This window comes from Mustela putorius, unplaced genomic scaffold (assembly GCF_011764305.1).
Source record: "Mustela putorius furo isolate JIRA1106 unplaced genomic scaffold, ASM1176430v1.1 tig00000083_pilon_pilon_pilon, whole genome shotgun sequence".
NCBI lineage: Eukaryota > Metazoa > Chordata > Mammalia > Carnivora > Mustelidae > Mustela > Mustela putorius.
The window spans coordinates 43435680-43454904 of record NW_025421273.1 but is presented as its reverse complement, the minus strand read 5'-3'; the positions used below and the strand labels follow the sequence as shown (position 1 = coordinate 43454904).

General features: G+C 38.8%; 1 protein-coding gene across 1 annotated transcript in view; it reads right to left on the bottom strand.

Moving 5' to 3' along the window:
- Nucleotides 1-15201, bottom strand: part of KLB (klotho beta) — a 35689-nt gene extending 20488 nt beyond the window's left edge. The window contains exon 1 of the mRNA XM_013062211.2: nucleotides 14251-15201. Coding sequence (XP_012917665.1) covers nucleotides 14251-14988 — 738 coding nt within the window. The 5' untranslated portion in view covers nucleotides 14989-15201. The remainder of the gene's footprint in view (nucleotides 1-14250) is intronic.
- Nucleotides 15202-19225: the final 4024 nt, after the last annotated feature.

Here is a 19225-nt window from a genome sequence, read left to right as displayed (position 1 = left end):
CTTTTCTCTAATGTAGCAGCTTTCTTGGATGCCTCTGGAAGACCAGACTCAGATAAGTTCTCTGAATGATAGGAAGCAAATAAGATAGCAGGCACAACTTTAGAAACAAGATGTAAGTGGGGGTAGAGGTCAGGAGGACATGGTGGGATGCTTGTGGAGGGCACGGGTTGAAGACGGAATAAAAATCCTAGCACATCACACGTGTCCATATTTAAGGAGCCCCCGCATCCTTTGTCAAAAGCTAAATTTCCAAAGCCGTGCATGATTTTAGTCACATTGTGGTGGAAATATCTTCATGGGAACTCTGAACATGATTATTGTTAAAATTATTTCATAAAGAATCAAATAAAAACTGTTAAAGAAAATTTATTTTAAAATTCCACAACCAGGGCACCTGGGTGGCTCAGTGCGTTAAGCCTCTGCTTTTGGCTCTGGTCATGATCTCAGGGTCCTGGGATCGAGCCCCACATCGGGCTCTCTGCTCGGCAGGGAGCCTGCTTCTTCCTCTCTCTCTGCCTGCCTCTCTGCCTGCTTGTGATCTCTGTCTGTCAAATAAATAAATAAAATCTTAAAAAACAAAACAAAACCAAAAAACCCATGGTTTTAACATTGTTACAGAATTCTAATTTCAATGATATTATTACTAAATTCAACTAATGCTTGAGTCAGAGTCTAAACTGGCAATGCAGAGGGGAAAAGAGGTCTAGAATAAAGCTCATCATTAATTAAGTGAAGCACTTGTGGGTTTCCCACATTGGAAGGGAGCTTTGAAGAAATCAATAGCAGCAAATTGATGCTTAACTAAAGTTCAATTTCCTTGCGCGAGGAGAACATTGACGTGCCAACTCTCCAGAGGTCGGAATGGTATTTTCAGCTTCCTGTTATTATTACATTAACAATTGGGATCCTGTTGGTAATTTTTTCATGCAAAAGGACCATATCTCAGAGTATAATTGAAGCTAAAATGGCCAGGATGAGTGACTTGCAGCTTTTCCTGAGGATTTAGGAAGGAACAGTCAATGCAGAAGCCACTGTGGAAGTTACAAATAACACCATTATTCCAATATGAAAATAAGACCTACTAGTTTTAGGCCCGGCAACAAAGGCCGATTTTCCATGAACCCCTCACTTGCGCGGGTCCCTATAAAATGTTCTAAGTGGGTTGGAAGCCAGATTGTATTTAGAAGCATTTTTTTTTTTAAGATTTTATTTATTTGACAGACAGAGATCACAAGTAGGCAGAGAGGCAGGCAGAGAGAGAGGAGGAAGCAGGCTCCCTGATGAGCAGAGAACCCGACGTAGGGCTCGATCCCAGGACCCTGGGATCATGACCCCAGCCGAAGGCAGAGGCTTTAACCCACTGAGCCACCCAGGCGCCCCTGTGTCCATACTTTTGGGGGCATTTTCTCACAGAGGGTCCCCTAGGTTGTATGTCTCAGGCCCATGCATTGTAGAACTGTGCCTGGCCTATGAGCTTCTCGAGGGCTTACTATCTGTCTTGTTCACAATTGTACAGAGAAAAGCCTGGCATAGAATCCTTGCTGAGTGAATGCCCAGTAGGGATCAGCTAGTTAGCTGGTCACCTGACAGACGATATTGGTCGCATAGCCCCCGCGAAGCAGATGTCATTTTTTCCATTTTAGAAAAGAAACTGAAATTCATAGAGGCTGAACACGGGGAAAGCTATATTTGAACTCAGGCATCTCTGATCACCTTACCAAACCATCCTGCTTTCTGTATGTCCCATCAGCTCTTTTTTTTTTTTTTTTTTTTTTTAAATTTACTTATTGAGAGAGAGAGCACATGAGCAGTGGGAAGGAGCAGAGGGAGAGGGAGAAGCAGACGCCCCACTGAGCAGAAAGCCTGATGCGGGACTCAATCCTGGGACCCTGAGATCATGAACTGAGCTGAAGGCAGATGCTTAACTGACTGAGCCACCCAGGTGCCCCATCCCATCACTTCTAAATTTTGAAGCAGTTGAGGACCATTGGACACGAACCATAACATACTGTTTTAAAGTTATATGTTAAATTAATTTCTGCTGTACTTGCTTGGAATTGATTAAAAGAGCTGAAGAGTGATAGAATGACGGTATTGTAGCCTACTCTCACATGCTGAGAAAATATTTATTATGTCTGAAATTCAGGATCACCTACAAAGTTCAAGGAGGACTTTCCAGGAAATTTGGGGTTTTCAAAAAGCCATGTGATTGTCCAAGTGCCCAGCATGGCATGGAACATTCATGTGTAATTCCCTGGGCTTCTTTCTGAGAACCCGCAAAGCTGGCATTAGATATTGTCCTCACTGGTGTCAGAGGCTAAATGAGCCCTTAGGGACCACGTCCACACTTGACCATCTTGACTGAGGATCCAGATCTTTACACTGTTGTAAATGTTAAAGCCAAGATGGGAAGAGAGCATTCCCCACAGCACAATTTCCAAGAAAATCACAATGAAATGGTCCTTAAAGATGAGTGACTTTCATGATCAGATAGAACGGAACAGTGATGAAATTACAGGACCATAGAAAATGAATCATATAAATAGTCATAAGAACTAACACGGATCTCGTGCCTGATGTGCTGGGCACTGTTCTAAAGTGCTTCCCACATACTATCTCATTTAATCCTCATTCAAGAGAATTATGGTAGGTACTCTAATAAGCATTCTACTTTAGAGGAGAGGAGACCAAGGGGGAAGAAGGTTAAATAAATAACCTGCCCAGTTTCACAAACCAAATCAGCATGCTGTATTGCTCCAAGTTCTTTTTTTTTACTTTTTTAAGATTTAATTTATTTATTTTTTGGAGAAAGAAAGACAGCAAGAGGGAACACAAGCCGGGGAAGTAGGACTGGGAGAAATAGGATCCCCACTGAGCAGGGAGCCTGATGCGGGACTCAATCCCAGGACCCTGGGATCATGACCTGAGCCGAAGGCAGACACTTAATGACTGAGCCACCCAGGTACCCTATTGCTCCAAGTTCTGTGCTCTTGCCTGCTATGTTGGGTTAGAGGATGGACCTGAGACTTGGCCCTGGACCTGGACCTTGAACTTGACCCAACCTTCAAAAATCTCCTCTTTGTGGATGAGATGCCCAAGCCCAAGACATAAGGGACTTGCCCAAGGTCTCAGGGGCAAAGCTAGAATTAGAATGAAGTCTTTCGGCTTCCTCATTTGCTGTCATTTCTAGGACATTATGCACCTTAATCTGTATGCCTTTGAAGCATACTTTTATGCCATCGACACAGAGGCCCCAAAACAAGGGCCAGCACGCCCTAAAAGCCATGTGATTTCGGATCCCAGCGACACTCTCAGGGAAGAGCTGAGCTGTGAGTCCTGGCGTTGACACCGTCATGCACCCTTACCAGTTGGGACACCACAGCAGTACCCAGACAAACCAAGAATTCACCAGCATTACCTTCTGCTTATTTTTTTTCCTCCCTTATAGAAATTACACACAACAGCAAAAGCAAGTTGCAAAATATCATTTGACCTCTTTCCTTCAATCCCCAGCTATTATGATGTCCTTCTCTGCACTCTGCATTCATTCACACTAACAATTGTTTAAATTCAAGTCTACAAATCCTTATTTAACATATACAAAGCACTTTGGTAGGCGTTCGGAAAAAGAAAACAACGTTCACAAGATAGCTCCTGCCTTCAGATGAACTATAACCTCTAATAGGAAAGAGAAGAGAAGATAGGGATAAAAGCAGGATATTTTTGGATTTCAATTTATCAGAGACGATAATCAAAACTTAATGTAAGAATATGATGCAAATTTTGTGAAAGAAGTAATTGTATGTATGTGTTCATATGCACATAGAAAAGTATTTGGACATTGGTGTGGGGGGAAGCAAGGAAAAAGGAGACTGTTCATTTTTTACTTTATGTCTCTCTGTATTGCTTGAGTGTTTTGCATTAAAAATGCATTCTTTTTATAATTTATTTATTTAAGATTTTATTTATTTATTTATTTATTTGTCAGAGAGAGAGAGAGAGCGCGCGCGCGCACAAACAGGGGGAGCAGCAGACAGAGGGAGAAGCAGGCTCCCTACTGAGCAAGGAAGCCGGATGACCCTGAGACCATGACCTGAGCCCAAGGCAGACACTTCACCCACTGAGCTGCCCAGGTGTCCCTATTTTTGTAGTTTAAAAAAGTCAAGAATTGGTAGAAACAAATGTTTTCTGTCTGCTAATTTAATTGTTGTACGCTGTTACTCTTTAGTTTCTCTAAAGTTCCAAAAATCTCAAAGGAAAAAAAACTGAAACTTAAGTAAAAAATTGTTATTCTAGGGGTACCTGGCTGGCTCATTTGGTTCAGGTCACAATCTCGGGGTCCTGGGATGAAGCCCTATATCATGCTCCTTGCTCACCGTGGAGTCTGCTTGTCCTTCTCCCTCTGCTCCTCTGCCCCTATTCGTGCTCTCTCTCTCAGATACATTAAAAAAAAATTTTTTTTTAAATTACCTAAAAATATTTCAGGCTTTTAATAAATGCCCTTAATTCTGGAAATTACAGTGTTTTTTGTGTGTGTGTGCGTGTGTTTTTTTTTTAAGATTTTATTTATTTATTTGACAGACAGAGATCACAAGTAGGCAGAGAGGCAGGCAGGGGTGGGGGGGAGCAGGCTCCCTGCTGAGCAGAGAGCCCGATATGGGGCTCAATCCCAGGACCCTGAGATCACGACCTGAGCCGAAGACAGAGGCTTAAGCCACTGAGCCACCCAGGTGCCCTGGAAATTGCAGTGTTTATCCAATTGCTGAATTATCTGTTACCAATATCACAATGAATTAATAGTCTTATTCATTCATCAGCTGGTTTGAGAAATATTTATACAAAGAAGAACTGAACTAACAACTAAGCAGAGCATGGTGGAAAGCTTGATGAAAATACTTTAAGGGGTGCCTGGGTGGCTCAGTGGGTTAAAGCCTCTGCCTCTGGCTCAGGTCATGATCTCAGGGTCCTGGGATTGAGCCCCACATTGGGCTCTCTGCTCAGCGGGGAGCCTGCTTCCCCCTACCCCCTGCCTGCCTCTCTGCCTCCTTGTGATCTCTCTCTCTCTCTCTGTCAAATAAATAAATGACATCTTTAATGAAATGTTGTTATTCTAGATTCCATTGTCTATTAAAGAATGCCTTTTGGGGGCGCCTGGGTGGTAAGTGTCTGCCTTCTGCTCAGGTCATGATAGCAGGGTCCTCGGATCCAGCCCTGCATCAGGCTTCCCGCTGAGCGGGTCTGCCTGCTGCTCCCCCAGCTTGTAATCTCTGTGTGTCAAATAAATACATAAAATCTTAGGGGAAAAAAAAAAAAGGATGCCTTTTTACTCCATAGTAGTATGTTGATATTCAGATTTTTTTTTTTTAATTTGACAGAGAGAGATCATAAGTAAGCAGAGAGGCAGGCAGAGAGAGAGGAGGAAGTAGGCTCCTGGCTGAGCAGAGAGCCCAATGTGGGGCTCGATCCCAGGACCCTGGGATCATGACCTGAGCCGAAGGCAGAGGCATTAACCCACTGAGTCACCCAGGTGTCCCAGTATGTTGATATTCAAAGGGAAAAGCAGGAGACATACAATACATATACAGATAACATAAAAGAATGATAGCGGTAAAGCCCCAGCCCTCTTTTTAAAGATTTAGTCACATAATCTCTGGTCAAGATATGACACTATGAAGAACCCTTCAGTACACTGCCCCCAGTACTAAAGATCGGGGTTTCCTCAGCTGGGAGACATCCCCCAAATATTTTCCGGAAGATCGCCCAGGAACCACTTGAATGACGTCAGTGAGTCACTCTTTCCTGGTGAAGAAGTTAGAAGGTCCGGATCTTTTCTCCGCTTCCTACCACTTTTCAGCAACAGAATCCTTCATGTTTAATGGTTTAATGTTTCCCTCTTCTTTGAACATAGACTAAATGAGTGTTGAGTTTTCTCAGTAAGATTTTTCATATGCAATTAATTTTTTATATACAGGTAAATGGCTTATTGTACTCTACCAGCAAATGTAAAGTTTTCCTCAGTTCATTTATTGCATCATATCTAGTACGGCTTTCAGTGTTTATAGTATTTTCTGATCTCTAGTTGGGCCAAATTTTCCGTGTATGAAAGTATCTGTATCAAATCAAGCTGTTTAAATATGATCATAATGTTACTCTCTGAACATTTATAATTACATTTATTTAAACTCTTGTTAATCATTCACTGAAGTATAACTTTTTCTAATTAACAATTAGAAAAAGTAAATATTGCTCTCTTGAAGATTTTAGAAAACAAACTGTCTTTTATAAATAGGTTTTTTTAAAAATAGAACTCATATCTAACCATGGTATTTTGGTTATGGGAACTGCCTTTGACAATTCTTACCCACAGGCAGTTTTTATCTTTTTATTCAAATTTGATCAGAAATGCCTCTAAGGATGCAAGTCTTAACTTGTTGGATCCATACTTTCTATATTTTATTAGAGATGTCTTAGATCTTAAGGGAGATGAGTTGGGATTATAATACAAGCATCATGGATTAACTAATTCAATGAATAATTGTGTTAACATTTATTTAAACTTCAGATGGTTTTGCCAAGGGCACACAGAAAGGACCAAACATTACTTTAATGGGACACTAAATTTGTGGGCAAATAAAACTCTAGAATCCTGGGGACACATGGGAAATATCATGGTTAATGTATGAGTCAAGGATAAATTTTTTTTTTTAAGATTTTATTTATTTATTTGTCAGAGAGAGAGAGAACCACGCAGGGAGAGTGGCAGGTGGAGGAACAGGCTCCCCGTTGAGCAAGTAGTCCAATGCAGGGCTCGATCCCCGCCCCTGGGATCATGACCCGACCCGAACTGAAGGCAGTTCTTAGTCAACTGAGCCACTCAGCTGTCCCAGGGATAAACTGTTTATAGATTTTTTTTGGGGGGGGGGGAACATGTCGATGGGTGGTTCTGGTCTTTAAATAGGCAAAGTGAAGTTAAATGTCTGTGAGTCAGTGTCAATGCAAGTGGCTTCCATGGGCTTCAAGACCATAAATTGTTCTTTTTCACCGAAGCTACGTAGCTGATTCATGTCATCAAACCTTGTTAGCTTGGATTTGGATGGGTAAGATTTGAATTTTGGCTCTGGCAACTATTGTAGGGTAAAAAAAAACCTTTCCATTTCAAAATATTATACTTAGTCTTCAGCTATTGGTGGGGGCTTAGACAGAAGAGGTTTAAAAAATGACATTCAATCTATTTAAATGTGCCTGTAAAACACTGCAGCCCTCTTGTTCAAGAAAGTAGTTGCAGCATACTAATCCTGTTGGCAAAGAAGTCTTGGCTATTAATCATGTGAATGGTGGCTTTTTCACATCATTGCTGTGTCTTGAATTTTAACACTAAATTTTGGTTAGGAATTGTAATAGGGCCTTTAAGAAGTATACTACATAAAGACAATTGTTTTCTTTTAAAATAAAAATAATCTCTTTACTTCTTTTATTTTTTAAAAATTTAAAAAAAGATTTTATTTATTTATTTGACAGACAGAGATCACAAGTAGGCAGAGAGGTGGGTGGAGAGAGAGACGGAAAACAGGCTCTCCACTGAGCAGAGAGCCCGATGCAGGGCTCGATCCCAGGACCCTGGGATCATGACCTGAGTCCAAGGCAGAGGCTTACCCCACTGAGCCACCCAGTGTAAATGTTCATAACATATAAAAATGGAAAGAATACTATAGTGGGTCTTCATGAACACATTACTCAGTTTCAGGTGTCTTCAATATTCTGCAGCTTGTTACAGGATGGGCTTTTAATGTAAAATTTTTTAGTAGAAACAGGCATACATTATTGATTTGCTTGTTTTAAAAAGACTATGTGTTAATGCCAGAATCCATGCTGGAGTGTGTGTGTGTGTGTGTGTGTGTGTGTCTGTCTGTCTGTCTGTCTGAAATTCATTTCAATTTCAATAATTGAAATTGAAATTCAATTCAATTCAATTTTATTCAGTGGCAGTTTTAAATCCTCTCTAGGACAGGTAGATCTTCCTTAAATAGAAAATAATTGAACTATTGAAATAATTGAAAATCAATTGAACTATTTGTTGGATACTTAACACATACCCAGCCTGGTGTGAGCTTCTCTGAGGGAATGATGCCAAGAAATATTAAGACATCATTCTGCAAAGAGGTAGAAAAATAGGGAATAAATCAAGTTTTATCCCAGGCTCAGGAACACCCTGGTGAGGCCTTGACCTTGAGTACAGTTTCCTAAGATTTCTTGTCCTGAAAGCCTCTTTCACAGTATTAAGCAATCTCTTGAACCCCTGAGGAATTTGAAAAACAATTTCATCATTAGTGTGTAATATACAAAAAAGTGTTGGCATATATTTTATTTTACATAAGCCTACTTTGTTAAAAATTGTATTGAAAAGTTTATGTTAAATAAATTGAAAATACTCAGAAAATAAATTATGGATATTTAAGAGGCTCCTATAACATGTGCATAAATATTAGCATTTTCCCATTTAATAGTGTTACATTATTCAAACTATTTTAATTACATAAGAAAAAGCATTTTATGACACATTTTAAAATGGCACACTGTGTTTGGTTTTAGGATCAAATGTATTAACGTGGTGTTTTCCAAGTCTGATACATCCTCCTCTTTGTGCACTTTGTGCAAAGTCATCACCTTAGGTGTAATGAAGATGAAATTTTTTGTTAAATGTTACAAACTTATTTTAAGGGTATTTGACTGGCCTCATGTATTGCAGGAAAAAAAATTTCATTTCAAAATAAACATTTTAAAGAAAAACATTTTAGTAAATAATGGTACACGTGGCACTTGGATGTGCTAACAAACCAAAAACAAAACAAAACAAAACAAACCCAAAACCTCAAAACCAAACCCAGCAAAAAAACCCAACATGAAGCCATGTACAAAAAACCCGAACTTTGTTGTGGCATCAAAAATGGATAAAAAATTGTTTATGTTTGTTTGAATCCTTGAATTTTGCTTTTGAAAAAGTACAAGCTTTCAAAAAATACAATTGGTGTTTGGTTTGTGAGTAAGTAAGTCTCTGAGAGAAACCCTTGGGGGCAGTTCTTACAAGTGTTTCACCAACAACGTGAGCTAGTGGGGCAATCTTGATTCTCAACGTGTGAAAAGCCAAACTAGACATAAACTAATTTAGAGTTTATCTACACAACTTGCAGCTCTGGTGAAAATCTCGAGACGATTTTCTAAAATTGAGGGAACTTTATGTCCCTCATACTACTTCTCTTTCAAAATCCTTGCTATTTATGCTTCATGTCTTCAGCCCAGTTATCTAGTAGAGGTTCATATCAGTGCTTTTCAGAAGAGGGAAAGGAGAGGAATTTTGCCTGCCACTTGCTGGGGCCATTTGGCAATGTCTGGAGGCAGTTTTGCTGTCATAAGCCTGGGGACAAGGGAGTTACTATTTTCTAGTGGGGAGAGGCCAAGGAACATTCTACATTGCACAGAACACCCCACCACAGAAAAGAATTACTTGACCCGAAGTGTCAACAGTCCTGAGGTTGAGAAATCCCGACACTATGTAAACAGTGCATGTCTACGAAAGATAAAAATTTAAAGCAATGAAGTCAAAACTATCATGGAAGCTATTTTGTGGCATAATAAACGGAATGACTTCCCCTCTTAGGAGCAAACTCATCTCCCTCAACTTCTGTGCATGTTTACTTAGGGGCTCTCAGATGTTCCCTTTTGAGGGGGGGACCTACAAATTTAAATTTTCATGCATATTGATTGGCTTAAAAATAGAAAGAAAACAGACATCTTAACTGCCTTTACTAATGTGAAAACTTGGGGCTTTGCTGATCTGAGGGATGAGAGCAAGAGGGCCATATAGGCTGGAATCCATCTCGAGGATTTTAAAAACTGGACTTGAAAGAGAGAAATCTTTCTTCTACAGAAGAGAGAAGGATGCCAACCCCCAAGAAGGAAAGGACATGAGAGAGGGAGATGAAGGACTTCTGACAGTGTTCTCATTATGGGGTCATTTGTCCTTTGATTTGGCTACTCAGCCAGGGAATCGTCCATTCTTGCTAAGGTGTCTTGAATTAGGCTCCTGTCCCTCCCAACCAAAAAGTCCTGACTAATATACCAGTAGATCAACATGGGTAATATTTCAAGAATCAGCTATAATGCAACGAAGTATGAATTTTGAACTCGAGATTGGTTTTTCAATTGCAGGATTTGAGATAGAAATCCTACACTACTCATGCAACAAAAATATTACATACATTACAGCATGTATGTAATATTCTGTGCTCGGTGCTGGAAACACAAAGACAAAGAAGAGCCTCTCCTTTCCAGGAGCTCTCAGGTTACTTGGGGAGACCAAAGAGTAGCATATAGTATGAGTGCTATGACAGAAGCAATCCTGTCTTAATTATGGGACCCGTTAGGAGGGACACTAACCCCAACAAGTCAAGAACAACTTGGAGGTGGTGACTGCCTAAACGGAGTCTTGAAGGACATCAGATGGGTCAAGTAGGGAGTTCGAAGGGCATCCTCACAGGACAGAATGTTAGTAAAGGCTGAGTGGGAGAGGAACAATGAGGTAAGACCAAGACACTGCCATTCATGCACTATAGTAGATCATGGGGTACAATGGGCTGGCATTAGTGATGGGCATGGGAGAGTGGCCAGGAAGGAGCCTGGAATAGAGGCCAGGGGTTGTGGGTTGAGTATCTTGGTGAAAAATCAGGACTTTAGTCCCAAAAGCTTTGGAGAGCCACTTAAATGGATTGTATGCAAGGCAGGATGTATGTTAGAAATAATCACTCTGTGCATAAAGCATGGAGGATAATAATAGGCACCTGGCAAGGTTGTTGCCAAGATTGCAGATATATTTAAAGCCATGATTACCATGCTTAGAGATGGCCAAGTCAAAAAATGTACTCTCTCTGTTCCAAATACTCCTCAAAACCCAGAGTGGAGCATCTCTTAATGGGTATGATTATGGCAGTTCTGTTTTTTGGGTTTTTTTTTTTTTTACCTGAAGCTTAGACTCACTGTAATGTAATCACCAAATCTGCAATAAAGTTGGGATTTAAAGTCCAGGTCAGTCTCAGAACTGACTAGGCCATTCAGGTTTTCTCCAAACCAGGACACTGCAGACTGAAATGGAGTTTTCAAGGTTATCCTGGAACTGGAAAGACCCCAAGAGCCACTATGAAATCTTTTATCAGTGTCTGAGGGGTGAGGAATAAAGTTGATTGAGGTTTTTTTTCTTTAAAGATTTTATTTATTTATTTGACACACAGAGATCACAAGTAGGCAGACAGGGAGGCAGAGAGAGAGAGAGGGGATGCAGGCTCCCCACTAAGCAGAGAGCCCCATGCAAGGCTCGATCCCAGGACTCTGGGATCATGACCCAAGCCAAAGGCAGAGGCTTTAACCCACTGAGCCATCCGGGCGCCCCAAGTTGATTTTTATATTAGGCTTTTTTTTAAAACTTAGTGAAATGTTTGAACTCGGACTCAAAACAAATCCTCAAGAATGCTGCTTCTGGGTCACAGGTGGGAAAATAAGGAATAAATACCTGATTACGACATAAAATATCAAATTAATCTTTTCCATGTCAAAGGAAGAACAGAGAAGGAACCAGTGGGAAAAATGAGTTCACCTCGGGCTACCAAACCATTGCAAGATTTCTCTCTGGAGCTCTATGTCTCTGGGCTAAGAAGGATATTCCACTTTCTGGCTGATTTCAAGGGACCCCTTACACTCCTTATTTGAGCTAGTGATTTAGAAATTTTAAAGAGATAGGAGAAATTATTTGGAAAAGTCAATAATTTAAAAATGTAATGCCTCAATTTAAAACAATAAAATTTATTTCACTATTGGAGAGTACTAATTTTGTGTTAAAGGCAGAGTCTGTCTTGAATTAGGGGACAATGAAAAACATCTGAAAATACAGCATTTTATATGTGAAGTTTGAAAGCAATGTCTATTGGTTAGTTACAACTTTTTCCCGTGTATTTTTTTTATCCAATAGCCAGTTTTTAAGGCTTTAAATTAACCACTAAAGTATATTGTTCCTGAAAATTCCTATTGTGAACATTTTTCAAGGTGACAGAAAACTTCAACAATTGAGAACGTTTTTCTTTTAAGAAGGTTAAATAAACATATATGGGCAAGTATGTGCCTATTTAACTCTAAAAAGATTATATAAAAGACCACCAACAGTAGCTTCCCCGAGGCTGAAATTGTCAGGTGGAAAGGGAGAGAGGAATTGAACTTTTTCACTATATATACTCTGGTACAATCTGATGTTTCTCAATCTACACAAGCCTGTAGCATTTATAAATGCATACATTTTAATAATTTAAAGAACTAGATAAAAGGAACAGTTTTCTAACTTATATATGCACAATCTTCATCGTTAATAGCTCTACGTTTTCTCCCCTTTAAGGTCTTACTTGCCAAATTACAGTACACCCTCACAGCAATCATAGGTTCTATAGACAACGCTAGTCAGAGATACCTTAAATGACCTTGAAGTTATAATACAATTTGTTTATGGCAAAGGCAGATGCGACTGAACCATAGTACAACACCTGTGTATAATATAATCGCCCAGCAAGTTCAAAAAGAAAAGAAGGTGGGTAGGTATTTTTGAATGTGCAAATTTAGACCTTGGAGTAATTTTATGTTCCTATACATTTTTTCTACTTTTACACATTTCACGTTTGATTATCAAAAATCAAATTACTCCTCCTAGCACATTATGAAACAGTACTAATAAACTGTCTTCATTTTCAAAATGTGACAAGAGTCCAGAGTAATTTATTTTCCCCAAGGAAACTATTGGACTCAAGAAGTTTAACCTGATTCTAGATATTGGCTTCAGTGTGAGACAAAGTCACTTTAAAAATCCCTGAAAAACAATCTGAGGGGAATGAAGTGGTGGGGGGGGGGTGGGAGGTGGGGGAACCAGGTGGTGGGTATTATAGAGGGCACAGATTGCATGGAGCACTGGGTGTGGTGCAAAAATAATGAATACTGTTATGCTGAAAATAAATAAATTTAATTAATAAAAAAAAATCCTAAAAAAAAAAATCCCTGAAATATCGCTCTTTTAAAAACATTCTTAATAAAGACATTTGGTGTTTAATTATGTTGTCATCTATGAATTAATTCACGTAATCCCACTAAGCTTCAGTTTCCTTATCTTTAAAATGAGGATGCTAATAGGATTTAGTTCACAAAGTTATTATGAGGATTAGCTGTGATAATGCATACAGAATGCTTAGTATTGTCTTTGGTACACAGTAAGCATCCAACCAATATTTGCTATTACTTTGCTTACATTTTCACTGTTTTAGTAACTTGAACATCTCCCAACATTAACTCTAGCTTTTAAAACCGAGTGGAGAATAGTTTTCCCAGTTTTTATATTACCAGTGTAATTTTACCTCCTAGAACAGTTAGCCTCATCTTTTCTGCCATGTAACACAGATAAAACCAACTGTGAAGTGCATTTTTCTCCATTCCTGTGTTTAATACAGATCAGTTAGTTAACATGTATTTAGCTTATTACTGCTAAGTGTCACTAAGAATAACAATACTAACCACAAAGGGTGACTGGAAAAGGTCAAGCTGTAAAAAATTTCTGAAATGGTTACACATTGTCAGAAAAGGGTTCAGCAACTAGATTTCTAAAGTACTGGTTTTTCACTGAATGAAAGGAAACTCATATTCTCACACTCTAATGCCTACTTGTAGATTTTAAGAGTTAAACTTATTTTTTAATTTTGCAAGTCATATTTATTTATTTATTTTTAAAAGATTTTTGTTTCTTTGACGATAAAGATCACAAGTAGGCAGAGAGGCAGGCAGAGAGAGAGAGTGGGAAGCAGGCTCTCTGCTGAACAGAGAGCCCGATGTGGGGCTTGATCCCAGGACCCTGAGATCATGACCTGAGCCCAAGGCAGAGGCTTTAATCCACTGAGCCACCCCGGCGCCCCCAAGAGTTAAAAAAATTTTTAAAGCGCAACCCTTAAGGATAAAAATTGGCTTAACACATTACTAAGAGCTTAGATACATAAAGCTCGACCTTAAATGTGAAATTAGAGGCGAGAACTTGTGAGTTAGACTACCATGAGTTGAGTTGTTGTCAATAAAAAGAATTATTTAAACACAAGATACATTTCTTAGCATTTCTTTTTAACTCCTGCCCCTTACATTCGGAAGCTTTAACATGAAGCCAGCTTACAGGTGGTACAGTACCTTGATTAGGTTGTGTCCCACAGTGTAGACAGCTGCTAAGTTTCCCTTCTCTCCAGGAGCATGCATACCTGTCCCATACCCATGCCAAGCGACTAGATACGGATTGTGAATTGTAATCCAGTATTTGACGCGGTTCCCAAACGTCTGGAAACAGTAGGTGGCATAGTCATTGAAGATATCTGTTATGGTTTCATTTTTCCACCCCCCATATTTTTCTTGTAGTGCCAGAGGCAAATCCCAGTGGTATAAAGTAACTACAGGTTCAATGTTTCTCAGTACTAAAGCATCGAGAAGAGCATTGTAGTACTGGACACCTTTTGCATTGGCAACTGCCGCTATCCCATCAGGGAAAAGCCTTGGCCAGGAAATTGAAAACTGATAAAAAGAAACTCCAATAAAATCCAGGGCTGATAAATCTTTTTCCAGAAAAATGTAACTGTCACTGGAACTATTCATGCTGTTGACATTTTTAAGGTGTGTTTGGATGAAATGATCCCATATAGAGGGTCCTTTTCCATCTGTCTTCCAATTCCCTTCCACTTGAAATGCTCCAGTCCCAACACCCCAGAAAAAGTTTTTAGGAAAAGTGTCATAGAGAAACAGCTGACTTTCATTTACCGGACTAAAATGAGGAGTTTTAGACCATACAGCGCTTCCGTCCCCAGACAATCCAGTAACAGCTCGTAGGAGAATAAATGCCGACAGGATGACAGATCTTTGCAGACCGCGGTTGCACATTTTTTTCCTGTAGTGTATGTTTCTTTCATGGGCGCTGCGGAAAATCCATTCATTCCCTGGAGATCCAGCCGCACAGCCTGGCTTCGCTGGCAGCTCACTGCCCGCCTGTCTTATCAAACGCTTCAGTAAAGCTTGTGATTGTAAAGCTCTGTCAATGATTAGCTTGAACTGTGAGCCTTGGGATGGGTCATGGAGAGCGACGTAATTTGCTTGTTTCCTCCTGCCTTACTCTGGGGAAAATGATATGAAAACGCATCACTGACAGTAGTTTGAATGCATAACTAAAACATAGATAAACAATGACTAAAAATACCATATTCTCTTTGTAGCCTTTCATGTGACCCAAATCTTTTCTGAATGTTTTGAACACTATTGAATAAAGTGTATACCTTTCCGATGTTCGTGGGTTTTGAGCGGTAATTTTATTATTTCATGTTTCAGGAGAAGCGATACCAATAAGTAGCATTCCTATAGGCTGATAATCCAGAATGAGGAAATACAATAAGATATTACACTTCTGCAGAAATTATAACACATCTAAGGATACTCTTATCAAATGCTACCTATCTTAAGAAAATTTTAAAAATGTATTCATAGATTTGAGAGAAATGAATGAAGCAGTATATAGCAGTTTCTGGATGGAAACACTGAATACTTTCTCATTTAATTTATACATTTAACTGCGCTTTCAATCTAAATCCTCTAATCCCAAACTGGAGTTCAACAAAATTATTGTGAAAGTTCACTTGACAAATAAATAGGCAATAATTACAAAGAAGAAAAAAAAAGAAAAAGGAAAAAAACCCTAAAAGGGGCATCTGGGTGGCTTAGTCATTATGGGTCTGCCTTCAGCTCAGCTCATGATCCCAGCGTCCTGGGATCGAGCCCTGCATCGGGTTCCCAGGGATTGAGCCATGCATCAGGCACCCAGCTCAAGCAGGAAGCCTGCTTCTCCCTCTCCCACCCCTGTCAATTCAATAAATGGATGAAATCTTTTAAAAAAAAGAAAAAGCCCTGAAAAAGAAAATAGTGAAGGCACAGATTACCTTTAGATATGAAAACATGAAAAAAAAAAAAAAAGCACAACTTAAACAGCATGATTTTGGAATAAGAATGAATAGAACAATAATACTGTCCAGAATCCATAGCCTCCAGATAACTTTCTAAAAATTTAGTCTTTTAACTATTTGAAGTATCCCATAATAATGAATGGCAGAGTGTTTAACAGTTTTAGCCTCTGGACTCAGACTGCGTGGGTTTAAATATAGCTGTGTGACTGGGGACAAGTAACTTAACCTCTCTGCACCCCAGTTTCCAAGTTAGGTAAGAAAAGGGATAATGCTGGTATCTACAGCATGGATGAGTGTGAGAATTAAGTGAGTTAGTACATGGAAAGCACTTGGAAGAGACGCTGACCCATAATAAGGACTCAACGAGCATTCTTATTTCTATGTGAAAAGGAAGGATTATTCAGAAAGTGATGCTAAGATTCAGTATGAAAGATGCTATATTCTGGCTCCTGCCCACACCTTGAACTTCATTCCTCTTCAGTTAGCTACATGTAGAACGCGTCCCATCAGCCATAACAAACCACGCTGTGTTTGCTGGACACACGTGGAGGGCTCACGTCCTCTGTCTTGATATGTGGACTCTTTGCCAGGATGTGTGCCCCCTTCCTCTAGCTCATGTCCATGGTACCTCCTCTAGCAAGACTCTCCCATTCCCTAGTTTGTTTTGAATTACTTATTTATTTAACTGAAACTTGTGTAAATTACATATTTATTTATCTACTTATGTAAGTAAAGTTTTATATTACTTATTTATTTCTTAAATGAAATCTAAATAAAATCTATTTAAATTACTTATTTCAATGTATTTAAATCACTTGCTTGTTTATTTAAACACATTACTTCTTGATTTATCCTCTTGTGAAACATCTGCACAATCGCTGTAGGTAAAGTCACTGCAGAGTCTTCGCTCCTTCTGTGTCTGATCCCAGCTTACTTTGACCGGCACCAACGTTGGCCTTTGCAGTCCCCCAACTCTCTTCATTCTGTTCTGGCATTGCTTTCACTGTTTCCTTGACATCTGTTTCCTCTTATACCCGCCAAGTCTGTATCTGGGTTCATTTTTGAAGGCGTGATCCAAGAAGTCATAAATCAGCCTAAAGCCAGTTGTCTTGTCTTCCCTTCACCATAATAGGCTCTGGATCCAAATACAAAGGTGACATCTGGTGTTGTCTTGTACATTTTGGCTAGTTTTTCCCCGAATTTCTGTCTTAGTTACTATGGTATTCTCCGGGGTGAAGTAGGCCGTTGGTCATGAACTTCCTGGTCTGGATGGTAACCACGTCGCTCATGATGGTGGTTGATCCTCATGCAGCCAGAGGAACTAAGACAGTTGGATTTGATACAGATGTGTCTCCTTCATTTGTGTTCCTGGGATAGCCCAGACTTCCTCTGTTAGGACACTTCTCACACAATACATTTATCTGTAACCCCTGTTTGACTTACAGTTCTCTCTTGGTCTCTCTTTTCTAAAAACAAGGGCCATGACTGGTCCGTAGAGAGTATCTGGGGCCTCCTAGTCACTAAAGTTGAATGAATGTGCCTGTAGAATATATACCACTATCACCACATTTATCACATAATCCTGGAATTGTTTTTCTACTCCACCGGCCTGGAAGAATGTCTCCTATCTGAAATTTTATCATCACTTATCTGAATAAATGCTTAATCATTAAATGAATGAATGGAGTTGATGCAATTAATTCACTATTTGTAAAATATTTTTTCCAGATTTGCTGAGATGTAATTGACATGTAACATTGTATTAATTTAAATGCACAGTGCAATGATTTGATATATGTATATATGGTGACCTGATGACTAAAAATAAAATTTTTATTTTATTTTTTAATCTTTATTTATTTATTTATTTTTAGAGTTTATTTATTTATTTGACAGAGAGAGACACAGTAAAAGAGGGAACACAGGCAGGGGGAGTTGGAGAGGGAGAAGCAGGCTTCCCGCCAAGCAGGGATCCTGATGAGGAGCTCCATCCCAGGACCCTGGGATCATGATCAGAGCTGAAGGCAGACGCTTAATGAGTGAGCCACCAAGGTGCCCCTAAAAATAAAATTTTTAAGTTGATAATTTACCCCTCACAGATACATTTAATTAAAAATATATATAGTTACAGAAAGCTAGGAGAAAAATGAAAGCAAATATTAAATTACATAAATATATATTTTATGTATAATAGTTTATATATATACTATATATAGTTTTTATATATATAGTTTATATATATAGTTTTAAAAACTATAAATACATAGTTTATATAATGATATTTATTTACTTACATATGAGCTCATATAAATAATTTAACTATAATTAAAATATATGAAAAAATTGAAAAGCAAATAACAAACTTGGAAAATATTACAGCAAATCTAGAAGGCAAATGGCCAACTTTTTATTATATAAGTAACTCAGACTAAGCAATAAGAAAAACACTCTAAATTAAAGAAATGGTGGGCACCTGGGTGGCTCAGTGGGTTAAAGCCTCTGCCTTCGGCTCAGGTCATGATCCCGGGGTCCTGGGATTGAGCCCCACATTGGGCTCTCTGCTCAGTGGAGAGCCTGCTTCCTCCTCTCTCTCTGTCTGCCTCTCTGCCTACTTGTGATCTCTGTCTGTCAAATAAATAAATAAAATATTTAAATTAAAGAAATGGCAAAACAACATGCACAATAAATATGCAAAAGAGGAAGCACAACTGTCTAGCTAAAGAAAAAAATTTAAATAACCAGCAATCAAAAACACATATAAAAATAACTCTAGAAGTGCCTGGCTGGCTCAGTTGGTAGAACATATAACTCTTGATCTTGGATTTGTAGGTTTGAGGCCCACTTTGGGTAGAGAGATTACTTAAAAAAAAAATCTTAAAAAAAACCCCAAACTTCAAATATTTTCTCTTGTTAAATTAGCAAGAATAAAAGTAAGTGATAAAAACTGCTGTTAATGAGATTGTAACACATTGCTGGTTAGAACATGAATCTGTAAAACATTAAAGAAAGGAATTTTCTAATATATAATTAACCTTAGATTTTTTTCATGTCTTAATTCAGTAATACTAGAAATTTATCATAACAAATAATTCTAAATACATAAAATGCTATAGCTGCAAATATCTTATAGCAGTATTATTTATGATGGTAAAAATGTTTGTTTATTT